At 42.2% G+C, this 27,981-nt stretch overlaps 1 protein-coding gene across 6 annotated transcripts; it reads left to right on the top strand.

Moving 5' to 3' along the window:
* The first annotated feature begins 53 nt into the window (after positions 1 to 53).
* On the top strand, positions 54 to 27,941 carry LOC125696759 (shugoshin 1-like). 6 transcript variants are annotated; one of them, XM_048952845.1, is made up of 12 exons: positions 84 to 165; positions 9,173 to 9,320; positions 18,802 to 18,888; positions 19,341 to 19,481; positions 20,384 to 20,559; positions 20,808 to 20,870; positions 21,401 to 21,495; positions 22,211 to 22,473; positions 22,794 to 24,746; positions 25,580 to 25,709; positions 27,288 to 27,501; positions 27,739 to 27,941. In XM_048952845.1, exons 3-11 carry the CDS (start codon positions 18,867 to 18,869, stop codon positions 27,484 to 27,486), a joined length of 3,042 nt encoding a protein of 1,013 aa, XP_048808802.1. In that variant the 5' UTR covers positions 84 to 165; positions 9,173 to 9,320; positions 18,802 to 18,866; the 3' UTR covers positions 27,487 to 27,501; positions 27,739 to 27,941. The 6 variants fall into 6 exon arrangements, with proteins under 6 accessions (XP_048808806.1, XP_048808802.1, XP_048808804.1 ...); XM_048952847.1 differs by lacking the exons at positions 18,802 to 18,888; positions 27,739 to 27,941 and having other exon boundaries at positions 9,173 to 9,246; positions 27,288 to 27,708; XM_048952848.1 differs by lacking the exons at positions 84 to 165; positions 18,802 to 18,888; positions 27,739 to 27,941 and adding an exon at positions 256 to 531 and having other exon boundaries at positions 9,173 to 9,246; positions 27,288 to 27,708.
* The last annotated feature ends 40 nt before the right edge of the window (positions 27,942 to 27,981 follow it).

Here is a 27,981-nt window from a genome sequence, read left to right as displayed (position 1 = left end):
AGATTGTTTGCACCTGTGCTCCCCAGCTGACCAGAAGGGGGTGGGCACAGGGTACAGCCCCCTGGGCACATATAAGAGCCAGCCTCTGAAGGGGAAGCGTCTTTTAGACTTGGGCTGTTTCTGAAGAAGAATGCTATATAGCCAGAGAGCTTCTTCAGCACTTGGGTGAGTTCTATTTCTTCTTCTATATAGGATTATTGGTCTCTCTGTAAGTACTTTACCTGATATTTCTGAGAATGTATCAGAAACTATTTCACTTCTTTATAAATAAGGACCTGTTCTGTAAGGAAGGCATTAATGAAATGAGATTGCAAGGACACAGCCTTAGCTAATGATTGAATAGTAGCTATGAAATTGTGACTAATTCAGGGAGCTCAGGTGTAGGTGATGTTCTTGAGTGAGCAGAAGAGGTAGAGCCTGGATCCATCTCTTGTTATCCTTATTTAAGAGCTAGCAGTTAAAGGTGTAACATCTCTCTACCTCTGGATGGAGGTTATTCTTCTCTTGAGCTATTATTGATTGTTGGAAGGGGTGAGTAGCTTTTTTTCATTGTTGCTTTTTATTGTTTTGTAGTGCTTGTATCTCATTTGGAGGTGCTAACATTATTTTGTTTTATTGTACATTAATCCTGAATCCTTAGTTGTAAGCCTTTGGCTGCTAATACTCCTTGCTCAACTAAATCCTCTACAGTTTCTTTTAAAATGTAAACTGTTATTCACTACATAAGCATTTATGTATGGGGCATTTCTGCAATGTTTTGGTTGATACTCAAAAACTTATTCTCCAGAAGAATTTAGTAGAGTCTCTGTTCTTGGAGCTGTTCAAGAAATGCATAGGTATGATTCTGAGTGATGTGGTTAGTGGGTATGATGTGGTGGGGTGGGTTGGAGTTGTACTAGATAACATTATAGAATGGCTTGGTTTGGGTGAGATATCAAAGGCCACCTGATTTGAAACCATCTGCTGTGGGTAGAGTTGCTAGCCACTTGATGAAGTGCTAGATTGTGATCTTAGTGATCTTTCACATCCTTAATAATTACATGGAAATTCAGTGAAAAGAAATTGACTATGTAATAGTATGGTATTATCTGCTTTATGAAAAATACTTGGAGTTGAATGTCTCACTAAGAGCCTAGTTTGAGATCAGTTCTTGCACTTAAGACTGCATTTTTTGCTTTCAGAATATCACTATAAAATTTTCCTGTAAAATAATTAAGGACTGATCTGTGTTTGGTACTATATCATTCAGTAGAGGGAGAGTGGCAGCATGTATCTTTTCCTGCAGTGCCTAAGCATAGTTACTAGCATGAGTGGAAGGGCACTAATTAAAAAAAAAAACCTGTAACATTATTTTTAGTGGTATGTTACACATGCTTGAATACAGAATATACATACTTGAATATGTACTTGAATACACACATAAGAGTTTAGAGTTCAGCGCTGCCCTCAGGGCAGGATCTGCTGTGCTTTACCCCTAAATTGTTTTCAGAGGACATCCTACCTCCTCTGACCACCATCTTGCAGGACTTCAGGAGTGAATACAGGGCATTCTCATTTGCCTTTTCCACAATCATAAGGAGATAGATAGATCTTTGTGGTGTGCTTTGACATCTGTAGCTCCTCATCTTTTTAGAGTCTTTCTCCAGGATAAATTTAACTTTTTCCCTTTGAGGAATTCAGGCACAGGTGGAGCCAAATACAAACCCAATCTTTCTGAGATATTTCTTGATTTTTTAATTATTAATGTTTGTGAGCAATTACAACTTTTTCCACGTCCAGGAGAGATGTTGCAGCAGACCTTAGTGAAACAATAGACTCACCCTGATGAAAATGAAGTTCTGCTTCCCACTTAATTGGGCTACTTGTGGGCAGCAAAATAGACATTTCCCCCTCTGCTAGATTTGCAGTAGTATAGTTTACCCTGGGGAGGTCTAGGTAGTTACTGTTGATTGTATAGATAGTTCTTGTGTTCTGTGGGTGCTCTGAAGGGAGGGTGAAGTATTAGTGTTTTATAGCATGTTGATCTGTTCCTGTGACATGGTGAGCAGTTTCCTGGTCTGATTTCCAGAGGGTCTCCTACAGCTAAGTTGCATACTGTAAAGTCATTAGTGTGGTTCTCTGGAGGTCTGTATTTTGGATTTGAGTTAAGTTCAGTCTTTTCTGTTGGTATAGACAGCTGGCAGACATTCAGTATTCTCTGACTTTATAATGAGTTCTTTATCATAGTGCAAATATAAGCAAAGTGAGGGAGGTCTGTGGAAAAAGGTGGGCTACAGTTTCATCCCTGTAGGTCTAGTATAATTCCTGGTGATTTCAGTGTACTTTTACTTTGTGGAGAACTGTCTAAGGATATGAAAGTCAAAGAATGGAAGAAAATTTAGAACAAGAGTTATCTGTGTGCTTTAAGTTGTATTTGTGGATTGGTCTATTTGTGAAAGGTAATTACTAATTTTATTGGCTTTATATTGCTTTCTTTTTTGTAACTTGTTCCAATTGCTTCATGGACATTAATTAGGTTGGTGGTGCTATTTGTTTTTCGTTGTCCTTCAGCAGCTGTCTTGTGATAAATCTGTTTACAACAGTGGTTTTTCCCCATACTTTGCTCATCACTTGTGGTTTTGAACCTTGTATCTCTTCAGTAGCTGTATGTTAGTGTCTCCCTGTGCACTGAACTTGTTTAGTCAGCAAGTTAGATAAGAGTGGGCAAAAAGAAGGGTGTGGATTGAGAGAAGGCAATCTGAGAACAAGGAAAAGCTCAGTAATTGACCTGTCTGCAGCTCTGAACTGAATAATCTCTGAGGTGGAAGAAACAAACCAAATGAGAACACCTGTCTTATAATGTTATTTTTAAGCTTCTTTCCTCTATGTGAAAATGGAGATGTGTATACTGACTTCCAGACTATCTGGAACTGGTCTTTACACTGTAAGCTGACAGCCTTGGAAGCTCTGTCTACTACTGAAATACTGTATAGAAGTAAGATTTGTGGATGCTGGTTCCTAGCACTCAGGCCCAATTAGCCCCAGACTGTGTTTGGGTTGGTTATTAAGAAGGAACAAACTGGCCCTGGCAAGACAGTTAGGCCTCTGAGATGGTGCTCTGCAGAGGGTAGCACACTATTGGCTTTCTGTAAGTTTCTCTGCTTGAATTTATGCAAATTGAGTGCAGCTGTTCTGGGTAAGCTAGCAAATGTAATGTGTTTAATCTTCTGTCACCATATTCATGTTGTAACCCAGGTAGGTCAGGGCTTGTTCATTGTTTGCAAGATTTGGAAATGGGAAGGAATTTGTTTGTCCCTTAACAAATAAGCTGGTGTTTAAGGTTTTTAGTTGTTTAAGTGCTAGAGGCTGACCACAGCTAAAGCTGGGGAGTGATGATTGAGCTAATAGCATTAAGTCCCTCTAGCCCCTAGCTGTTCTGCTTTCACATATTCAGGGTTAAAACATTCATCACACTTAAATTCAGGAAGGAATTAACCCCAGGGTTGCCTGGGTCTATGGCGAGTGTTTTTGTCCTCTGTACTTTGATCTCATTATCGCAGGGGAACTGCAATATAATGAATCCCCTGCTGTAAAAGGCCTGGGCAGTAGCTTGATCTTTCCTGTTCTTTTTCTGTAGCATCAGCTCCTTTACCAGGGGCCTTAAAATTGCAGTTGTGCTGGGAGTTGTCTTATGTCAGGTACACCTTAAAGACTCTTTGTAGCTGAGTATTTAGTATGTGATTACAGGCTTATCTTCCACCAAAACTGACTTCTCACTTGAAGTAAACCGTCTTAGTGTCTACTTTATTATTGCCAGTGCTCAGTGAAGCTGCCATACTTTCAAGACAAATCATTCTGCTTTAGTAAAGATATAACTTAACAAATTATTTCATTATGTTGCAGAGCTTAGTAGGTCTCAGTCTTCAGTGTAACTTCTGAAAGTGTTAAGTGTCAGGGAAATGTCACCATTTAAGAATGTGTAGCTATCTGAAGATCTGAGCTCTGTTTCCTCTCAGCTGACAGGGTGCCTGTTCAGAGAACACCAGCTATAGGAAGTTATGGCTTATGGATGCACTGTCAGATCTTGCAGGTTAACTTATCTTGGTTTGGAGAAGAACCCAAATGAAGTCAGAACTCCAGTTGTTGCTGGAGGTGGGATTCCTGCAAAGTGTTAGTGTTGTGGCCTACCAGAAGCAGGGATGTTGCTTGCAGCACAAGGCCTCCTTGTGCATGGGATGTGAAACCAAGGCTGTCCCCTGCCCTGGCCTTCACAAATCCTCCAAGGATTCTACTAGCCAGACTTCAGAAACAGAAGGGGCATAGAAACCTGAATGATGGCCAGTGTTGTAAAACTTGAAAGAAGAGTTTTAAAATCCTACAGTGTTGTGTAAACAGTGTGCTTTTAAAGTAGGAGTGAAATTTGTGGGGTTCCACTTGCACACTGAATGGGTTGTAGTCTGGGTAGCATAATGGGGTCTCTCTTCTAGTTTCTGACCCAAGACCTTAGGGAAAGCTGTTATTTCCCCCTGCTATGGAGGGGTCAGCGTGAGTTCATGTCTAGAAACAGTGTGAGGTCGTTGCTAAACAAGAGCACAGTGTAAGCTCTGATTGGGAAAACAGGAGCTATGCAGTCCTGTGCTGAACAGCTTGAGGTGGCAACAGGAACTGTTGGGCACTGGGACTGTTTTTTTTAATCAAGGCGAAGTGATTAAGTAATTGAAAGACTTGTTTTGATATCAGTAAAGATCTGAACAGTCATTGACAGAAATAACTGATCAGTAAGTGTGTCAAGCACTGTAAATGTTTCACTCTGTCTTAAGTCATCTACTAATGTTACAGCTGTGAGATTGGTTTACAGTACCTCTGTGATAAAACTGTAGCTATGAATTTGGCACTGTGCATAGGAGAGCTATTATCCAGTGCTGGTAGTCAGAATGATTTCCCTTCCTCAGGCAGTAGTGGTGGACTATATGACTGGGACATTCACAGGTCATCCAGCAGCCACTTTTCACCTTGACTGAGTTGTTGCAGCTGAGGTAGGTGTGCAGGTCTGGCTCATTCAAAGCTCCATGGTGCACTTCTGTGCACCACATGATCATGCAACTCTGTGGCTGTCTCCTGCACTCAGTCTGGGAATCCTATAAATCTTCTGCTGTGTAGAATACAGAGAGAAGGGAGGCACAGTTCTACACCTGAACTGTGCTGAAGTTTTCACCTCTTTTAATGATACAGGACCAAGAGTGTTGTAACCAGAGTTAATAATTGAATGTTCTAGTCCTAACAGGCTGCTGTATTTTAGCAATGGTGAAACTGAGTTAGGGAAACTTAATCTTTTGCTTACTGAAAGTAACAAGTTTTAATTAAAGAACAGGTCAAGCAATATTTCTTCTTTAATAACGGGAATATGTGCAAGAGAAAATGCTTGAACTGCTGTGGCTGAGTTGCTTTATGTCAATTTAACATCTTTGTTCCCTGATTATATGCATATGGATTTCCAGTGTTAATGCTGTAAAAGTTTTCAGAGTATGCTAATTAAAACTGCCCTGGTTTTCAACAGCCTTCAGACCAAGTGTTGCTGTCAGTTTCTTTCAATAGCATGAGTGTTTGTATGAGATGGAAAATGATGTATTAAAAGAAAGTGTGGTAATGGCTGCTTACCTCCATCCACATTTCACTGCTGAGATTCTGTGTCAAAGGTACTTAAGGTTCACAGACCAAAAAGCCTAGTAGTTTGAGGATGGATATGTGTTGGTTATGGCAGAGGTGAGCCTTTTACAGTCTGCACACAAATATGCATTTCACTTGGGAAGTGCGTAGCCTTTTGGAGCTCAACTAAAAGTCAGTGAGGCAAAATGCAATGATCTCTTCACTTGAGACTTAGTTGCAATTGAATTTAAAAAAAAAAAATTAGAACAAGCATTGTTAAGTTTTCAGTCTGATCTGATTGATCCCAAAATGCTCAAAATTATGTTCCTTCTGGGCCTAGTTTGATTGGTGCAGTAAGATTCTCTAACAATCTGCACATTGTGGTTTAGTTTTTAGACAGTACTGTGTGGACTCTGAAGTGTTCATCCGAGTTGTTCCTGACTCCCTGTGGATTTTCTCTTCCCAGGATCCTGTGTTGCAGAAGAGTGGTGTGCAATAGGAAGGGGCTTTGCGTTCATCTCAAACTCTGGAGCCAAAACATCTGGTTAGTTGAGCACTGTCCATGTTCTGAGGAGTGTGGTTATCGCTTCTTCAGCTACCACTAGTATGTTATAACAGCTGCTTTTGAGATTGATTGCTTTTGCAGTGCAGGAGGACTTCTATGTAGGAATGGTTTGCAAAGAGCAGTGAGTCTTCATGTAGAGAAAACGCTATGAAGTTGAGCAATTGTAGTGTTTTCTATCATTGTAAAATAAGCTCGCATAAACCCGGAAGACTTGCTAGGAAAAACTTGGGTAGTTTCTGTGACTTCACCATGCTACTCTCTAGCAATCTTTTTCTTCAGTTACTGTCTGCTTTGAGGCTCTCTGAGCATTTGCAAACAGAAGCAAGTAAGATCTCTTAGCAATCCCTAGTTTTCTAGAAGTGCAATGTGTTCTGTAGCAGGTGGAGAATTCTGAGGAGTTTTATTCACCCACAAACATTAGGACAGAGCAGTCAAAAATCCAAATATGATATTCCAGTGATCACTGAATGTCTATTAATTTTGCCAGAAGGAATGCCAGTGTTTAATCTACACATCACTGCTTAGCCATAGTTCTTGGTTGCACTAATGGAATTAGACACTTTGGAGCCTGGGACATGTGTTAATTGCCATCTGGGGACCTGGTCTGTTTTTGTTTATTTTAGTTGTGGTGAAAGCAGAGAAAACATTTTGGTTCTCTGCTCTAAGCAGTCAAATAGATACTGTTTGGACTGTTATTTTGCAAACCTGGTTTAGTATAGTAAGCAAAGTATGCTAGCACACCTATTACTTTTGTGATTCCTATAAATGCACAATGTTCAGCATTTGTGAGCAAGAGGAAATGTGCTTTTTCCTCGTCTCATGCCTTGAACTGCACTGTTCATCCTCTATTTCTCTCTGGAAAAATAGGTTTCTGTGCACCAGGTAATTGCAGCAGATGATCAACCTGCTTTGCACTTTAAGGAAACACAGGCAGAAGGACAGGGATAGTGTCCTGTGCACAAAAGGAAGATATTTTCTTCCTCATTGATGCTTGGGGAAAATTGGTAAGGCTCACTAACAGGCAATTAGTAATGGGTCATATGTGAGCATAAAGAATGGGTAAGTGGGGTCTCTGACATACAATGCTTATAATTCATGTCTCAACTTACTATTTCTCACTGCTTTTGGAGTTGCCTTTTTTTCCCAAAGACTCCACTAACTGAATGTTTAGGCCAATTTTGGGTAAAAGCCCAAAATTTAAAGCCCAGATAAAATGATTTAAAATCAAAGGTCAGTAGATGAAGTTGTAGTGTCCTAATAGTTCAGTGCTCTCTGTACCACTTTCTTTCCAAGTCTCAAGCACTTCAAGATCATTTTTGTAACTATGCCTAGAAATTGCTAAGGGAAAAAATACTTAGACCCTGCTACCCAAATGAGAGCTGGTATGTCAATAAGATGGGAGATCCCCTGTGTTTGGTGATGGTTCTCACTCATTATTTCACAGAGCACCTGATGGCACTGAATTCAGTGATGATTAATAGGCATACACATAATTACCTGAATGATAATTATTGTTGTGCTGGACTTTCCCAGCACAACAGGATGTTGTCCTGTTTCTAATCCACTTTGGTATGCTTATTTAATTTCCTCTGCATGATGAATAGCCTGGCAGTTTTGGCTGAACCTCCTGCTGGAGCAGATCAGTGCAGCTTAGAAGTTGGTAGAGGCAGGGTGATTGACATCAGCAAGCATCTACATAATTCCTGAAGTCAAGTTTGCAGGAAGATGCTGTGTAAAGATGGTGTGGTTTAAGGAGCAGGAAAAACAATTCCTAGAGGAATCTGAGTACAGATGGGATTGGAGTGGTAAGCATTGCTGTACTGGTGCTAGCACAGCAGATTGTTTGGTTTTTGCATCTATTCTCCATTATAGTGCCTCCTTTTCCTGAAAGCTGTCAAACTTGGAGGACCTGAACAATTTCTGGTATAGGTCTGTTGTTCCTCTATCCCTACTCTGTGATTACATCCTGCTTAAGTCTGATGGTTCAATCCTTTTTCTTTTGTGAGAGCAGGAGATGAACTTTGCCTCCATTTCAGTATGTTATCACCTCTCCATCTCATGTGATGTTAGCTTTTGCCTTCTAATCTTTTATTGTGTACAGATTTTAACTCTGCCACATGCTAGGAGGAAATAATGATGAAAAATGTTTCAGTCTCTTCCTGATGTGTAATTACCTGCTGCATCCTTGAAAGCCAGAAAGATTTATGTTAAATATGGGAGCAATTCAAATGGCTGTAGTAGGTATTTGTCAGTCTCTGAACTATTTGCTGATAGTGTATATCAGCTTGGGTCAGTTGAATCATAGCTTTTACTCTGAAAGTTTTACTTTAAAAATTCAAGAGAAGCAAGCTGTGTTAAACTCAAGCTGCTCTCTGTCTGCAACTGGGAGGTTGTTAATGTTGTTAAATGCTGAAGCATAGCTAGTGTGCTATGGGGAAACTTTATTCCTTCCACTCAGAACTTTTCCTCTGACACTTCTTGTTTGATACAAGACTAGTTCAAACCTCAACTTGTTTTATTCTGACTATCACTTTAGATTCTTAAAAACAGGCTATGTCACAGAATATGCTAAGCTGGTTGTATGAATACTTTATAGCACCAGCAGGTGAGACTTCAGATCATGAGGAGCTACTGCACTCCAAAAATAAGCAATCATCTTCTATGTTTGGGAAACCCATTCAAGTGTGTAGAGACCTTGTCATCTTGATCCATCAGTTAACATGGCATGCGCCTTTGTAAATCCATTTATTTAAAAGCACTGTTTGCAACTGTGTGTTTTCTGCCTCCAATGAAAAGAATGATTGTGGATGTAGAGACAGCAGTGGAAGACTTGGGAGTCTTCTTTACAAGCTTCAGGCTAAAGAAGTGCTTTCTGTGCTGTTGTGAGAAAGAAAAAGACATGTCTTTTGGGGAAGGGAGCTGGAGGAGCGTTTTTATTGTCTGTGTAGTCTTATACTTTGTCTCCCCTCTGTTCTTGTTAAGGATCCAATTTTGAACCCTGGAATACCAGAGTTTGGACCTGAATCTCTGGAGTTCACCAATGACAGTGTGGGAGTGTGAGCATCTGACCAGCTCTGAGTGAAACCTAATTCTTCCATTACAAACCACTTAATTGCTGTTGTTCATAACAGTATCCTTATCAAATGACTGGCTGATGTGCATTCACTTCCAAACAGGTTTGGTAGTCTCCTGGCCTCTGCAGTATATTCAGCCCTATTCTTTTGAGCTTTCTGAGTTGCTCAGACATTCCATCTTCATCTTATTGAATTTCCTTTGCTCACTGCTTTATGATGTTTGCTTGACTACAGTGGTATTGATAGACACCTACTATTACTGTAAATAATAGGACTTAAGTTACTTTAACTTTCTTTGTCTGGATGGGTCACTGACTTGAACTCAGCTGAACTGGTAATGGGCAGTGTGCATGTGCAGATAGAAATTTCATGCAAAGCTGTCACAAGTTCAGTTGCACCTGATTATTTCTAAATGTAATCCCTTCTGTCCCTTACATCAAGCTAGGGGTAGATCTTAACTGTACCCTTACATCATTTATGTTGATTGCTGCACAGATTGCACTGTAGAGTTCTTTGAACAATGGTTGCTCATGTGAGTCTCCATTAAATCTGGCCACAGCTGACTTTGGCAGCTGTGCCACATGTTTGTTTCACATAACCTCATATGCTTAGTGTTGGCAGTGTGAGTTGCTTGCAGATTGCTTCCAGGACAGCAACTGATCTGGTGGTGGTCTGTGTGAAAATCAGCAGTTAGTGTCCTCTGACTCAGCTTTGTTGCAAACAAATTGCTTGGAGCTGGTGTGGTTTTGAACCCCTCTGGTTGTTCTTAGCTATGGAAGAAAACACAGATGTTGTATCTTCTATCTGTAACACCTCCTTTGGAGCCCACATTGCAACACTGCAAACAGATTGAGTAAAACTGAAATTCTTATTGCTTTGACTCCAGTATTTGCTTTTACTGCTGGCTGTCTCTTGAAGGTACATAGTCCTATATTTAATGTTATGTTCTGTTGCTCGCTCCTATTAACTCCAACTGCCTAATCCACAGTAAGCAGGAAACATTCCTCAATGTAAACTGGGGACCATGTCAGTACTCTAATAGTCCAGCACTATAATAATACAGCTAATGACCTATTTGTGAGAATCTTGCTGTTTATTTTTTATTCCAGGTCAGTGAACAGAAATCAATCATGAGATGTTAATCTTAACCACTCCCATGCCTTTGTTCTGCTATTCACATGCTCAGCAGCAGTGCCCCTCTTGTGATGACCTCATTTCAAAGCATGCTTTCTCGATGGTTTGGCTTTCATGGGATCAGACTAATGCTATTTGAGTTGGGATGAATTTTGCACAAATCCTGGCACCAGTTGCTGCCTATTGCTCCACTGAACTTGTTTCAAGGAGAACTCTCTGTTCAGAAGCTGATGGATGCCTTGAGCACCAGGGATGAGCTTGTGCTGAGTCTGACTGGGCAGGCTGCTGTGAAGAGGTAGGAGCTGTTAAATGGGGTTGGTCAGTGTGTTCCAGCAATCCCACATCCTCCGGGATGAGCTAACCTGTCAAAACTGCTGATGGTGCAGAAATTCATGGCTAAAGACTTGCTGACTTCTTGTGTTGGGGGGAAGATTATATTGATGATCTGAAGCCTTTTCTAGGCTTCTCATCCAAATTTCTTTGGCCTTGAATTTTGGCTCATATCGTTTGAAGGGAAAGTGGAGAGAGGTGTGGCATAGTTAAGGAGCCCCATCTATGTCAGCACAAAGACTCTCAGTTAATTTATAGTTTCTGCACGTACCAAGTTAAGATTAGGTCCTTCTCTATGAACAGTAAAGAATAGAGAGGAATGGTGTATACAACTGCTGTGTACGGGCTGATCCTGTAAGGAAGTTTGTGATATGCAGTTTATCTTTTTTTTTTTTTTTAAAAAAAAAAGAAATTGAGAAAAACTGTACCTGAGTTCAAGTCAGAACTTCTGAAAGACCCTTGTAATCTTCAGTGAAGGTTAACAATTGCTAGGTCATCTTGTGCAGTACTGTCTTATGGCATTTCCATAAATAGACTTCAATTACTGAAGATTAGCAGGTATAAAAACAAAAAAATTGATTTATTAAGTTTTCTTTTTTTGGCATTCCCTTCCAACCCAAGCTGTTCAACGATGATCACTTCTGCATTAGGGTACAGGACCGTTCTCAAGTCCTGGGTTAATGCAGCTATAAATTGTGACCTTACTTTGGCTGGCTAGAAGCAGGAATCTAAGAATCTAAATTGTCTTTTTTGTATGTAAAAAGTTCTTATGGAGTCTCTCTACCTTGTGATGAGCATTAAACGCATTTCTTAGCAGTAGATTCTTCTACTGCTCCATGATGCCCTGAAATCTGTGTCCAGATTTCCACTTGGAGGAAGAGGGGGATGTAAGAGTGGATGATGTGACCCAACTTTTATCCCAAGGTGGCATTCATGCAAGATTGAGGGTTGTGACTATATAGGAAAGGAAATATTCTTGGTTTGTGTAGCATGCAACTAAGCCAAACCACTGCAGACCTGCAGATGGTGAATAGGTGACAGTTATGCTTCTGTCTTTTTTTTTTTTTTACAGCAGAGTTCTTTAAGGGAAATAAAGCAGATGGTTAAATAGCACAGCTGAAGAAAATAATTATCCTAACAGGCATGTCACATGCAGGGATGTTCATTCCTGTTCCACTCTGGATCTTGGGTGAGAGTTGCACAGTACTCTCGGCAAGGGAAATAATGTAATACCTGCCTCTGGAGTGCTGCATATTCTTTGGCTCTGTAAAAATAGCATGGTGGATTGAGAAGCAGCAGGGATTCACTGAGGAAACGTAAGGTCCCGAAACACTGTCAGAGAAACAGAAAGAGAGGAAGCAAAGGGAAGAGAAGGGAACGTGAGTGGTGGGTACAAGATATGAGGGGTGGAATGACTACCAATATCTAAAAAATGGAAACAAGTAATGTCCTCAAGCAACAAATGTGTTACCAAAGCCAGGCTAGAAGGCTTGTGATAGACTCCTTGTTTTGCTTCTGTAGCTCCCTGCAGAATACAGATGTTAGTAAGTGGAACCATAGCATGCGAGGCTGAATCCATTGCAGGAAATGAGCACTGCATGGCAGATCAACTTCCCTCCTGCTGTGTGATGTCTTGAACACAGGGCAATGGGAGAGCCCTCATATTCTACTTAATAAATCCAGCCCTACTGTTGCTTGAACAAATGTTTTCTTAGCTCTCTTGCTCAATAGGGTTGGAACAAACAACAGGCTTTGGTCAGTGATATACTAATAAAACATAAAGCCCAATTCATGTACTTATAGGCTAATCTAACATTGTTGCATTCATTATGGAAAACTTTGATAATCGAGAAGTCTTTTAAACTAAAAGTGAAGGTAGAGTGTGTGTTTTGTAGGAATCTTAGCTGAAAGAGTCCTGTTCATATCTGTGTTGAGAACATTACTGGCACTTACGTTGCAGCTGGTGAGTGATGTACTAAGGTACAGGCTGCTAAGTCCCAATTGGGGTTGATGCTATATATAAAATAGCACTGCAGCGAAGCTTCTGCTAGAGTGTGCTGAGAGAGAGCAGCACCTCAGGTCAGCAAAGCCTAGTTGTGACTGAGTGGTAGTGTTGCAAAAAAAATGGCTTGGCTTGTGCAGGTCCTTCTGATGTACTGTATCAGTCTGTTGCTTCCTTGTGGCTAGTGAGTTCAGTTGCTGTCCTTTTGAGCTCTACATGCAGAATGAGGATTGATTCTTTGATTGGTTGCTGCTCTTTGGTACTCCATGCCCTGGGAAAAAAAATTCCTTCATCTTGGGCTTAAATGGTAGTTTATAGACCTATTCTCTGCAATCAGTTGTGATGCATGGTTGTAGGGAAACCCCTCATCTCCAAATTCCCTAATGCTCCAAGAGTTTCTCCCACTTCTGTTGCAGCAGGAGATGCACCAAGAAGAGCGGGTGGCTCTTTCACTGGCCAGTAGCGTAACTGACCTTTACAAAAGTACTAACATTAGTCCAAGTTGAAGAACAAACAGATTGTCAGACAAGGCTTGTCCTACAGTCTTATCTCAACTTAAAGTACTCCTCTTGCAGTTGTTGTGGACTTCAGGAGTCTGAGCTAAATACATTTCTATATATATATCTATATATATATATAAATACATTTTATAAATAATTTTCTAGGATGCAGAGGGAAAATACCTGTACCCTCCTCCACTCCCAAGACTTAGCCTCAGTCTGGGCCTTACTCTTTCCATGCAAAGCTACTGGAGCTCAGCAAGCTATAACTTGGTGGTATTGCTGCCCCATGGTCCCCCTGCCTGGTCCTGTGGGACTCAGGTGAAATATGCTCACTCTGCTTCTAGGTGTACCCTGCAGCTTTAGGGGTAGTCAGCATGGCAAATGGATGCAGGGAGAGCTTGAAAGGTTGAATCCAGTGGTCTTAGAAGGACAACAATTTATAGATTAGTATGTCTGCAGAAGTTCTGTGCCAAGACAAATAGGTGCACCTTTTTGTGCAGTCAGCTGAGAAGATAACTGCTTCAGAGACCTGATGGACAAATGAGAACATGCTTTGGTAGTTTCTGCTCTGGCTGATAGGCCTACCCTTGCACAAGCTGCTTGCACAAGCAGTAGCCAAACTGCTGCAGTTCATAGCCCTTCATGTGCTGTGAGAGTGTGGAGGCTGTGATCTGCTGTATCATCCTGACAGGCAGCATGCAGCTGCTAGCTGTTCACATGGCAGCTGCTAAAGTGTCTGGATGGGGGATAAGAAACTCAAGTATCTAGTAGTTGTTAGAATTATTATTACATCTTAGGCTAGGTTGTCTGTACTTATAAATCAGAAGTCTTTTGGATTGTAAATCCCGCTAGGACATGACTTAAGCTCCCAAAGTATCTATTTATCTCAGTAAAGCTGTTCAAGGCTTTGGAAATGATGGGGAGTAATAGGAGTCTCCATTACTTTGTTTTGATGAGAAAGGTGGGGGTGTGTGGGCAGGAGATAATCTGAGATGCACAGAAGCAGAATTTTGAGATTAGCTGAATTCCAGTTCTTTGACTCTTGGACTCTCAAAGATGTGTAAGTTGTCTTCCTTTAATTACTGCTTATGAAAACAGATTACGTAACTTAAACTGATTAGGGCTTTGTGAGATGAAGTACTCTTAGTTTCCAAATTCAACAAAGCATTTCAGTTCCTTTCAAAGAGGGGGAATGAGCCTAAGTCTGTGCTTAAACTTAACCAGCGTTTTTGGATGAACTATGAACAGATCTGGAGATTCTGGTAACAATGCCTTATTTTCACCTTCAGAAAACTTTAACATTGATGCCTTTTGGCCATCAAGGAAGTGTTCCTGAGTCCACCAGAGACAGGATTTGGGCAAGTGCACAGCACCATGAGATAAACTTAATATAATCCCTCTACCTGTATAACAGCAGGATATAAGTTGATGGGGGAGGACAAGGGAACACCATGGGGAAAACTGCATAAGTAGTTGGAGAACATGCAGTAAAATCCTCTGCAGTATTTGTTGTGTACTGAGAAGGGTGTCTTCTGAAAGCACCCTGGATTGGAAATTCCTAGACGAAAGGATCTTTGTCCTCGGTGAGTACAACAACAAAAATATGCACATAAGAAGGATGTAAAGAAGATTCACCTGCTTATCCCAGGAATTAGGGGGAAAGAAGGCTGGGAAAATGTCCCTGAGTGACATCTAGTGGTGCTTCTAGTTCACGCAGTGAGGTAGCTGGACGAAGAAAGGTTATGGCCAAGGCTGTTTTGATGCATGAAATTGTGAGCTGGAGTCCTTTCTGGATGTTAGGTGGCAGTCCATCACTAACATTAAAACCAAGCATGTCAAGTATTTTAAATGATAGCAATGTTGAAGGCTAAGTTGTACTGAGCCTGGAAAGACAGAAGTACCTTGTGCTTTGTGCTATGTTTAACAGAGGGAATTAAAAACATTGAACAGGAAGACATTCTTGGCTCATCTGGGAAATATTATGCACAGACATTAGCTTGTGTGAAATTCCCTTAGCCGCAACAAAGTTTCTTACTTACATGAGGTCTAATTCAGCAACTTAAAATCGCATGGTGCTGCTATCCATGCAGGGAGTCCTAGGAATGATGGGTGTGGGACTTCTGTGAAATAGAGGGAATGGTGAATACCAGGAAGGCTACATGTTTTGGCAGGGGAAAAATGCACATGCCGGAGAAATGGGTGGAAGTTTTTAGGTTTTTAAAAAGAGGTTCTTTACAAGTATCATCAAAGCTAATGTTTGACAGTATGTAGAGAACTCCGCACATCTCCCTTGCAGATTTGGCTGCATGTTGGTACTATAGACATCCTGGCAGTCGTTGGGACTTAACATCTGGAGGTCCCTTCCAACCCCTATAATTCTGTAATAGATCCCCAAGGAGATATCTGCTGGACACTCCTTAATCAAAGAGTGAGACAGCTGTATGAACTAGGGGACCCTAACAGACAGAAGCTGCAAAACAAGGGAGGAACTCTGCGATGCCCTGCTCACTCTTCCTGATGTAGAGTAAGTTCTAGGCTGGAATGACTCTACTGTCACATGCACTCAGGACATCTCACACTGCAGACTGCATGTAAGCTATACAAGAAAATGAAGAGCATCATGAGGGATGTCTGTTTTTCCTCAAAAGACAAAGTGCACAGTTCTGGAAGTGGTGGTAAGGAGTTTAGTGATGCATCAGTCCTGAGCATCAGCTAGCAGGTTGCCTGCATTCTCATCATGGTGATGTCTATTTTTTCATGTAACGTGATCTATTAATCTGCTGCTGGTTCTGAGTTCATTGGCACACAGCTTGCCCTCTGTGTGGGTATTAACCATACTGTGTAATACCCATACTGTGTGGGTATTAACTTGATCTATGGGGTGTGAATGCAGTTAGCTGTAGATCACCGAACAGACTGAAAAAAGGCCATGCTGGAAGAGAGAAGGGCTGGCCTGACAGAGCAGCTGATGCTAGGCCCACAAATTTACTGTAAAATCAAACTACATCCTTCACTTTCCTGCTCCAAAAAACACAGACTAATGACTTTCCTAGCTTTCCTAGTAAGCTGTCTGTGTTGCTGGGTACTGTTCCCATATTCTCTCTCTCTCATACATGCATTCAAATTATGCGCTACCTCACTCAAGAAATTATGCGCTACCTGCATCAACTCTTGTAGTAGCTGTCAGAATCTGGGTTTGGAGCTTCTCTGACTTTGCTTATCTATGAGAAGCTTTTCTCTCTTTATGTGGCTGTTCTTTTCTTGCCTCTGTCAGTGAGTAGGAAATTAGGCTGTGGCTTCATGCAGGACTGTAGCTTTCACTTGTTGCTTAGAAGCAAAGCTACTGAGCTGGGTGAAATTAAAAGGAAAATAAATGCTACAGAGAAAAGGTCAATGCTGCACCTTAAGGTTGAACTATCAGCCTCAACTAAATTATCCTTTTACTGTTTAAGGCATTAAGTTTCACTTTTGAGTGGCTAGTTGTAAAGGTAGATGACTTGTTGACAAGGGAGGCTGAGACTGTTCATCTTCTTTCTGACAGATCCAATTGCTTGTAAAGGTGCTATCCGTATTCAGTAGATGTAGGTTTATAGAGCAGTGAAAAAATAGACTGTTACTTCCCTAAAGCCTGTCTGGGGTTTCATCTGCAGTATGTGTGGCACGAAGCTTTATAGCAAACAAGGATCCTATCTCTTGCTGTTTCATTAATGTTGTATTTTCACATGCAGTATTAGGAAGAATTCTAACAGCCAGGAAATCCCAGTACAACCTACTGATTCTTCACTGTTGTCTTTCCAGTGGACATGGTATGTATCTTGCACAAGATGAATGATAGTAGCCTGTATGTCAGCACAACTAATGGGGCAGCAAGAGCCTTTGGGATTTTGTTGATTAGAAAGGCTTGCAGGCTGCAGTTCTGAGTGCTCAAATGGAATACGCAATCCCTTCCTCTTGGGAATGCATTTCTTGTGTTAATAGCCGCTTACGTATTAAACAACAGCATTGGGTTTATGAGATATAACCATAATGTTGTCTCACCTTGTGGCAGCCTAAGAAAAATGCAGTTACAAAAGCAAAGGCATTACCAGGAGACATTGGTGTCTTCCAGGAGAAAGCCTACTGGCCATTTACAGAACTTGTGCTGTACTTTCTCTTCCTCCTTTCAATGCATTGCTCTCTTTCAAAAGCCCAAGCTTTAGAGATCTGCCTAGGCAGATGCAAGAGGTAGTGGACATGGTTCTTCGACCTGCTGTGTCTTTGCTGTAGCTGTGGAAAGCCAGGCAGGTAGCTGCTGGAAGTTTGAATATGGACTCTAAGTAGTATTAGATTTTCCTGGCCATTTTTGTAATTTCTATCTCCCTTGTTGGCAAAAGAGGCACTAAGCTTGATGCTTCTTCACCATTTAGTCCAGCTGTGGGGCTTGTAATCAAGATAGATTTGGTTTCTGAGGGCTTGCATAGTTAATCCCATTCCCAGCAGAGTTGCTATTTGCTCTTCTTCAAAATTGCAATCCTACCTGCCTTTCCTTATGTTACACCTATCCAAGGCTTATCTGCTGGTTTGCCCAGAGTCGTGTGCAAAATAATATTTCTGAAGTGAACATAACCAGGCCAGGCTGACCTTGGGTCCCACTAGCCCAACTCCTTTTCTATTATGTGGCAAGAGTAAAGGGGATGAAAAAAACAAACCTTCCTGAAATGAGGCTATTCCCTAGTTCTGAGGTGAGCTGACCTCTGGTGTTTCCCTGAAAGCAGGAAATGCCTTTGTATCATCGTAGGGCAGGGAGGGTAATGCTGCTGTGCTTGTGTTCTTACAGAAAAGCAAACAAACAGACAAAAAAAGCTACTACTAGTGCATACTTGGGTAAAAGTTCAAGTAGTTGCAGCAGTGAGCATTAAACTGTCTTGGTTATCTCCCCATTCTCCATTGACTTGCAGCATAGGCCCTACTTGAGCAAAAGGTATTGCGGTCTTGGCTGTTACTGCCAGTAACATCTCTAATCACATCTTGAAACCTCAGTAATTGCCATCTGCATTGTCACATAGCGAAGAACTGCACTGTTTAAATAAGACTGTGTAGAAAAGCGTCTGTTTCTGATCTGTCCACTGCTAATGTAATTTGCTGTGCTGTGTGCTTTATGAACTTCATAAAATCATGCTTAGGCTCTGCAATTGTGCAGTTTATCATGCATGGAACATAAATATCTCTGTGCTATAGCATATGCAATGCCAATGATTCCTTGAACAAGAAATAAAGGAATATGCAAGTCTGCATATGGGTACCATTGCAGGACTGATTTTTCTGGGCCAGTATTACTAGATAGAAGGGATAAAATCATTTATTCAATCCCCCAGATTAAATGTATTAATGAGCATCACTTGAAGTAGCAATAGGAGAAGGAGCTCAGAAATGCTGTCCCTCCCATTTGGCCTTCCCAGCCAGACGTGGCAGCACGGAGGCACATTTTTACCAGTCTCGTTTCTACTGCACGTTGGGCCCCACATCTCCACTGCGAGCTGTTCTTTGAACTGTTTGCTTTATTTTCTTCCTTTATGCTGTTTCCTTACAATATTTAACATCTGCACACGCGCTGTCAGCTTCTTGAAGATAAACTCGAAGGTGTTTGGATAGAAATGCGCTCATATGGACTGAAATGTAAATTACTGAGGGGAAACAAGAACCCCTTTTGAAGAGCTGAGCTGGAAGGAAAGCGGCAGTCCCGCAGCCCAGTTCTTCGGGCTCTATGCGCATCCTCGCCTCCCCTGCGCCCGCCCTGCCCGCCGCCGGGGCGGAGCGAGGAGAGGGGCGGGCGGGCTGCAGCCCTGTTTGAATTCAAACGTACACGGCGGGTGGGGCTGCCGTTTCTCCGTCTGTCCTTCCTCGGGCGCGACAAGGGCTGCCGTCCCGCGGGGAGGGGAGGTGAGGGAAGGTCTTTGCTGGAGGCCGCCGGCCTTGGGGGGGTTCGGCGGTGGGCTCGGGGTGCTGTAATGGCCCACGGAGGTCAGCGCGGAGTGCTGCGGTGTCGCCCTGCCGGCGGGGCCCGGAGCGGGGCGGCAGCTTGGCTCGGGGAAAGTAAAGCTGACCGTGCCCACTGTCCTCCTCTCCAGCGATGGCGTGTCGGAAGGCCTCCGAAGCTTCCTTCAACCTGAGCGATGTACGAGAGCGGATGCGGGAGAAGAAAAATAGTGTTCTGAGGACCGCCAAGTTGAATGCCTCACTTGCGTCAAAAATCAGAACGAAGATCATCAGTGAGTGTTTTGTCTTGCAGTGTGTTGGGGGGGGGGTTGACTCTTAGCGAGAGCTTTTGTAGTTAGCAACACCTTACCAGCCTTTGGGCTTTTAGAGAATTTGATACCCCTGCAAATGAGGGTCAGATGCCCGCTGAGGTGTTCGAATGTGCCTGAGGGATGTGTGACTGGCAAGTGAAACCGTGGAGGAGCAGCTGGCTCCTTCAGAGCAGCACTGGGGCAGTTTCAGGCTACTGGAGAGTGTCTGTGGTGGCACTGGACGAATCTCTCTGGGCACACGAGTCCTCAGGGTCTGTATTAGCATCCAGTCAACAGCAGTAAAAGGAGGAGGTGTTTTAATGCTTATACTTGCCATTGTAGAAGCCAGTCCAACGGCATTTGTAGGGGATGTGTTGGAGAAATAGTGCATAAAATCAAATATTACTCTTACTTGCATTTATTTATCATAAAATTGGGGAAGATGGGTTGAAATCTGCTGAAGGTATAGAGGGAAATGTAGGTGTCTCTCTGTTTTGGGTGGAAATGAGGACTGAGAGCTGTAGTTGATTTTCTTGATCAGAAGCATGCCTGCCTGTAGTCAGCTCCCAAACCATTCTGTCATTCATTAGGAATTGAAAGATAGGTTACTGGCTGAGCATGACCCTCTGGAAATGGAGATGTCTGCATCTAAAGTGTTTCAGTTATTATGAAAAGTCTTCCTTGCTGCTTTCTGGAGAATTCCATACCTACCAACATATGGGAATGAATTACACTGCTGTGTTTGCATAGAGGGCTGTTGAGTTGTAAGTATCTGAGCCTGAGGGAAGGCTAATCTAGGAAGACAGGCAAATATGACAAGGGAGGAGAAAGGCATGGATGAAACCTTGAATGCTGATTCAGTGTGGTGATTCTCTTGCTTACAGACAACTCCTCCATTATTAAAGTTTCCCTAAAGCACAACAATAAAGCACTGGCACTGGCCCTCAATGCAGAGAAAGCTAATGCACAGCGGCTCGCCAAGGAGAAGGTCATCTTGCAGATGGAGTTGGAGCAGTGTCACTTCCAGAACGCTTTTCTGCGGAACAAGCTCTGCTTTCTGGTATGGCATTAATGGAGTTGTCAGAAGGTGGGCAGCACTAGCTCCTCTGCCTTGGGAGAGGTGCATGAGCTGTCACTGATTGTCCGTATCTTCTGCATCTGAAATGAGTCTCCATTTACATGTATATTCTTTGCTTTAAGCTATGTTCTCCCCAGAGGAGCTATGCTTTCTTATGGTTGCCAGTATCCTTGTTGGAGCAGTTGTTTTGATTTTAATACCCTTGTTGTTTCTCTGTTTCCTCAACATAGAGTAATGTCTTGAAGGAACTTGAAAATCTTGTGGAGTCAGTTAAGATGGCTCGGCTTTCTGAGGTAAGCAGTGGGGAGTGTGATCATGCTGCTGGTTGTACTGGAAAGGAGGCTGTGTTTGTCTCCTGCTAAATTCAGTGTTGAACACATTTGCCATTTAGCTTGCTTGGAATGTTATGGCTGCTTCCTCATTTTTAACCTGGTGCTAACGTCACTTGAAGTTCATATGGAATCTTCCCACTTCCTAGTCTCAGATTATCTAAACTAATTTAAGTTGATCCTTCTGCCTGTGGAGGCAGAATGTGATTCTGCTGTGACTCATTGTGCGTAGTTTGCACAGTAAATGATTTCTAGTAGAACAGGAAGTTGCAGGCTTAGGCCCTGTCCAATATAGCTAATGTTCTCTTAAGAGACGGATAAACTGCCTTCTCCAGTGGGAGGACAGGACCTCTGGTTGTGCAGTTTTAAATGGCGCAGGGTCACTGGCAGTATTTGACACTTTCCTGGTTGGATCTGAGCTGCTACTGTCTGTGTGCAGGCATTTGCACAGGTGACTGCAAGAAATTTTAACTCCCTGTTTATCTGCTCTCCAGTATCATCCAAGTCATCTGTCCCTGTCTAATGGCCAGAAGACCAGCATGACTGAAGATAGCTGGGCTGATGATATTTCAGATGGTCATCTTCTGAGGTTGGCCTTTAAGTCAGATGCTGAAATGACTTTTATGTGTTTTATGTGTGTGTTCAGTTGTTTGTATCTTGTGACTTGTCTTTCCTAAAACATTCCTGTTTGCTATTTTCCTTTAACCTGTCTTTCTGCTGCCATTTCTCATCTTATTTGTCCTATTGCCAAGTCTTTTTTTACATGAGCTTGCCCTTTTCTCTCCTCTCCTTTGAAAACACATCACTTTCAGATAAGTTTTTTCTTTTTGTTTGGAGAGTGCTCTAAGATTTCCTTTTCAGCCCATTTTGTTCCTGACAATGCAGATGGTAGATCCTTTGGAGGAAAGGCCCTGTCCTTTGAATTTATTGTTGTGATGGTTTAATTGTAGCTGTTGTAAACAGTTAGTTCCTATTTCTACTAATGATGTACTCTTATAATCCTCTTCTATGAGAATACTTAAGCATGTGTTTAGCTACAGGGAAGAAGGCAGTACTTCCTTGTTGCCTCTGTATTTTTTTTCCTGCTTCTGCATATGTAGAGGTGCACTTTCCTTATGAATTGTACTTGCACATAGAGTAAAAAAGCTATCCTGGGCAGATGGTGTGTGTTCTTCAGCATCTGAAGGTTTCTGAAATGTACTGTAGCACATTGGCTTTTGAGAGATGAAAGCTGTGTTGTGTTGGATTCCTTAGTGTCTTGCAAGTGTGGAACATGCTCCATTGCTGTTATTCTTTCTCATTAGTACTGCAGCAATGCCACTGAGGGTGCCCATTTCAAAGCCTACAGATTGTAGACAAAGTGGCAGCTCCACAGCAGTACGGAAGTCCTCATTAGATCTTCAGAGATGTGCTCCAGACAAGCCCCTGGAAACTTTGTCTGTTTCTGAAGATGCTTTGCCACCACAGTTGGCTGGGAAACTTCAGTCCCACCAGAAAGAAAATGGGAAGAACCGGAGTGAAAGAAGGGAAGCGCAAGAGGCTTTTCTTGACTCATGCCTCTTCAGAGGTAAGTGCATCTTTACTGGTTGTTGGTATGATTTGGCATGTATGTAGAGCCATAGCTCCCCTTGGCTTGTAGCTATTAGCTCCTGTGTTTCTAAAGTTATTATATTAGGGCCGGTTAAAGGATCTTGCTTTGGGCTGCCTTTGTTCTGACCAAAGCTGAGCAATTTGGTTACGATGAGTTTGTGGAACAAAAATAATGCATTTTCTGTCTTCTGGTGTTGTGGTAGGATTGCAGTGCATATTTTGTAGTGGTACTGAAAAAACTGACTTTTTGCCTGCTACGTTTCTGAGTCTTAAGAATGAATGTTGTCTTTCTAACAGAGTCCTTGTGTGCCACTCAACAAAATCTCAACAGTTTGTCAGCACTTGCCTGGGAAAGTTGTCCACTTCCATATGAAGATGAAATGGTGAAGCAATTCTGTGATCGTCTCTCACAAGGGCACGTTACGCAGAGGAGAAAACGTTCCACTTGGTTTGCAACAAGCGCTCAGTCTTCAGGTGTGGATATCACCCCACATGTCAGTTCAACTCGGGCAACCTGGTGTGGTATTGTGAAGGATAGCAGCAGTTTCAGTGAAAGCAACACACAGCCACAGCTAAAATCTCCCAGCTCACTGACTTTACCTACTGAAGCAACTGTTAGTCCCAACAGAAGATCTTCAATTAAAGAAGCTTTTTGTGATCAGCCACAGGCTGAAGAACCTGGGTGTAGCACTGAAGTAGATTCCAGCTCCGGTGAGGTCATGGAGTTTGTTCCTGTAAAGATTAAAAGTAAAGTTAACTGTAAAACTGATGAGAAAAAGGCTGCTAAAAAAGCAAGTGCAGGAAGAAAGAAAACAAATATGATTAAAACCAGTGCAAAAAATGGTCCTGATATACCTCAAAGTGAAGAGAATACCCAAAATGCAAAGAAGCCCATTTCATCAGAAGTTGCAGCATGGCCTAGTGGGTCGGAGGCTTCTGATCTGGAGCAGAAGGCTTGTGTTGGAGCTTTGGACTTGAAGAACAGAGGCTCTGGTGTGGTGCAAAATTCACATTCTAATAATGTCAGAATCAGAAGAACTTACTTGGTGAACAAGCCACAGCTGAATAGTCTTGAAAGTGGTGACTTAGTGCAAGTTGAGAAAGATGGAGTAGTTGAGATCCAAAGCATGGAGAGCAGCTTGTTAAAAAGCCCAGTTCATACTGTCTCAAGTCATGAAGTTCCCTCAGATGATTGCAGTCTGCAAAATTCATTTTTGTTGAGGGGTGGGACTTCAAGTGCATGTGCTTTACAGGAAGACTCATCAAATGTGACCACAAAGAGTATCAGACAGAAAACCAATAGAAAAACTAGAGTAATTAGTCAAATAAATGACTTTGAGGAGAATTTGCCGAGCAGCATGGAAAAAATACCTGAGGCCAGAGCTGAAGAGCAATGTAAAAGCAGCCAGATAAGGAGGAGGAAGACAATCATGAAAAGCAGTTGTCAGAAAAATGAAGGCAATTTTGACCCATTTATAGATGTTCAAGGAATAGCTGAAGATGGCACAAGAGATTCACTAGTTAAATGTAGAAAAAGGACTTATTTTGTCTGTCCTTTGGATCTTACAGAAAACTTGGGTTCTGTCCAGACAGATTTTGAAAAGGATGAAATGGTGCCATCTAAGTGTATTCCAGGGAGCAAAGCTAGCAAAATTCCCAGAGTTCAGATGAAGGGAGCTGCTCAGAACAATAAAAAACAAACAGGGGATCCTCTAGAAAAGGAGCAAACTAAGGTTGTCAACACTGGTTCTTTGGAAGAAGAAAGCAATTGCAAACCAAAGCCTCGGAGGAAGAGGAAAACCTCCGTTCCTCCAAAGACCAGTTCTGTAGACAAACAGAGTGATGATGCCGGTGTCCTCCAGGAAAGTTCTACAGAACTTGTGTCTAAGCAAACTGTATTAATTGAGAAATCTTCTTGCCCTACCAATCTGCTGTCTGAGTTGGGTGCCTCCCTGGAAGAGCGGATAGCTGACATTTCACTTCCAAATAATCTTACGGACCTATCGCAGAGCCTTGAGTCCTCCTCTGTGATCTGTTCTACAGACTTGCCTGTCAGCTGTGGGCTTACAGGTCTGCCAGTTTCCAAAAACTCAGAGACCAAAGGCGAAAGAACTCCAGAAAAATCTTCTCTTTGTCCAGAAAGCTCTCTGCTATTTAAAGAAAGGAGGGCAGAAGAAGCATCTAAGGAAAAAAACAAGGTTGTGTCAAGTTTTAAAAGTTGTTCCCAGAGTTCATCTCCACAGGAACCTGGTAGGTGGCAGAATGGGGAGGGGACCTGTATTTAGGGGTAAGTACTGCAATAAAGATTGCAGACAATGCATGCATTTCTGTTCCTCTTCTGGGTTTGAAAGATCAGCGTGCATTTACTCTTCCATTTAAACTGACCAGTCACTCCTGTGACTGCATTTGTATGTAGTATACTAGCATTCCTTTAAGAATTTCAGATTGCTCTTACATGCATGAACTTTGGGAAAACACTGAAAGCATGTCCTGTGAGTCCCTTCTTTTCCTGCTTTGTTGTCCATGGGATGTGCTTGTCTATTTAGAAAACTTGTCTCAAACAGCTGAAAGGTGTAACCTGATGTTAGCTCTGCCTGTGGTCAGCACTACTGGGGCATTGTTTTGTTTTTCAAAGGATTTGGAGGGTGTATTCTGTGGCTCTAGCAGTAGTTCAGCAGTTAAGCTGATTTTTGCCACAGTAAACCTGGCAGGATCCTGCATTATGGGAAGCCTCCTAGGTTGTCTGGGTATCTTAAGCTTGCTTTCTACAGGCTGTCAACTTGATACCAGAGCTTTCAACTCCCATTTTTGCAGAAAGAGGCTACTACCTTTGAGCCAATGATATTTATAATATTAAGATCTGTATTTTTTCAGAGAGAAGCCTAATTTGATTAATGAGCTCACTTGTGAGGAACAAGTGTAGGATTTTGGAACAAAAATGGTCTCCTGAGTTTAGAGGTGGTGTGATTGGATTCAGGCTTAGGCAGAGTTCAGAGAATCCTGGTGATGCAGACATCTGGAAGCTGTATTTCTAAAGATATTTGGAAATCATTGTGATCAGCTCTGTGAATGTGCCTCTTTAGAAATCAGGCCACTACAGGACTTGACCAATGCCAGGACTTCATCTCTTGTCCCCTGCTTGGAAGAAGTATCAGAACGTGCATCCAGACGGAGACCAGACCCAGCCTGCTACAGAGAACCAAGTCTCAAGTGGTGGGGATTTAAACTATTCATTCCATGACTTTTCCTATGCTGGAACTCCTGCTCTGCTCTCACATACTTGCTGTCCAGGGCTAAATCCTCTGTTTTGTTGGTCTTTCAGTCCCTCCTACCCTTGGTGTTTCTGTGAGTCCCTCTTTACCACAGTGCAGTTAAGCATAACTTATGCGTTAGTATATGTGTGTGTGTGGGCTTCTTTTAGCTGTCAAAGATGTTATTTCCTTCACTGAACAAATGCATCTCTTAGCAAGTCTGCATATGTGGTACCCTTGTGCTAATAAGGGATTAATATGAGGATAAAATACAGGACATGGGAGCTGGGAGAAACAAGTATAAATAAAGAGGCCTTATATAAATATAGAGGCCTTGCAGGCACCAAGGTCAGTGAAGAAGGAGGGGGAGGAGGTTTGCCTGCAGCTAGTGGAGAGGCCCATGGTAGAGTCTCCTGCAGCCCATGGGATACCGTTCTGGAGCAGATACCTGTTCAGCAGCCCATGGCAGAGCAGGTGGATGTGGCTTGAAGGAGGTTGCAGCTCACAGAGGGAGCCTGCACAGGAGCAAATGCTTGGCCAGAGCTGCAGCCTGTGAGGAGTGCTCATAGAGGAGCAGCTGTCTGTTGCATCTGTGTGGGAGCAATTTGTTTAAAAAAAATAAATAAATAAATAAAAAATTTACACTCTATGTTATGTTGGAGCAGTTCTTGAAGAGCTGCAGCCTGTGGGGAGTCCACATAGGATTGGTATGGGAAGGACAGCATCCCATAGGAGAGGCTCTGTGTTGGAGTAGGAGGAGTGATTGAAAGTGGAGACAGTGTTGGACTAACCACAGCCCCATTCCCCTGTGCTCCTCAGAGTAAATAAATAGATATGGGGGGGTAGAGAGACAGGAAAGATGTCTTTTTTGTATGAGTACTTGCTGCTTTAATCGGTTAGTAGCACTAAATTGCCTTCATCTCCTTCACGCTGAGTTTGTTTTTGCCTATGACTGTAATTGGTGAATGCTCCCCTGTCCTTAACTCATGAGCTTTTCCTCCTCATGTTTTCTCCCCCATGCTGTTGGGGTGGCGGTGAGAGGGCAATATGGTAGAGCTTAGCTAGCCACTGATGTGAAAACAGCGAACCCTATGAACAGGTTGGTTTTGTATCTGCTTTTTCTAGTGGATTTGAACACCAAAACAACTAGCTGCATTTTTTTCACAAAGCAACTGCTGGTTCAGTATGGACAGTGGCTACTGTACTTTACAGTTAACTCTGTATTGTACATTTAGCTGCTAAATAATGTCTTCAATTAAATTGATTTTATTATAATCTCTGTGCTGCTAGGAGTGATACTATGTTTTTCAGTATCACTGTTTGAACTAGTGAGAAATTGGTTATTATATATAATGAGTTAGAAAGTACTCCTTGTACTGCTCTTTGTACAGCTGCTGCTGTACTGTATAAGGAATTAACTTTTACTACTGAGTCATCTTATGGTGGAAGCATTTCAGTAAATCTGTGAACTTTAGAGACTGAAATCATGTATATACAAGAAATCTCTTGGTGCTTTAATCTAATGCTTCTGATTCCACAGCAAACTGAGGCGGGGTGACCCATTTACAAACAAAGAGTTCCTCCACTCCCCTGTTTACAAAACCAAAAAGAAGAGAAGGCCCAAAACCAAGGAACTGACCAAGAATATCAAAGAAGAACAAGTTCCTGTAGGATGTTCCAGTGCCAACGCCAGCAAACTAACATCAATGGGAGACAAGAAGCAAGAAGTGATGCAGTAGTTGAATGTGTAGCCTGTAAGTTCCTGCTTCTGTGTCATTACTAGGATGTCTCTAATGTTCTGTATTGCTTTTTTTTTTAAAGTGTAAATAAAGTCTCATAGATAATAAAAAAAAAAAAAAAAACAAAACATTGTGACATCTATTCCCTCACCTCTTTGGGCAGAGTATTTAATGTACAAGCTTCATTTTATAAAAGGCTCCCCCAAGTCAGTCGGGATTATCTACTGATTTTGCGGGGCCTTTGTTTTCTAGGGCTTGCCTTCCAGCTGGGGTCCTTCGAGGAGGTGAGCAGCCAGCCCAGTGTTATACCTACACCTGCATGGAGCTGCCAACCTGTACTTGCTAAAGTGTTCCCATAATTCACAAAAAGTATCAAGGGAAGTGACAGGTTCAAATTCTTGTGCTCTACCTCATGCTTACCATCACAGGGCAGCTGACACATTACCACAAGCCACCACACATTAAAACAGTGCTCTGAGAAGGTAGGGAATTTAC

Source organism: Lagopus muta, chromosome 8, assembly GCF_023343835.1.
Source record: "Lagopus muta isolate bLagMut1 chromosome 8, bLagMut1 primary, whole genome shotgun sequence".
In the NCBI taxonomy this organism is placed as follows: Eukaryota; Metazoa; Chordata; class Aves; order Galliformes; family Phasianidae; genus Lagopus; species Lagopus muta.
This window is presented reverse-complemented; position numbering and strand designations above follow the sequence as displayed.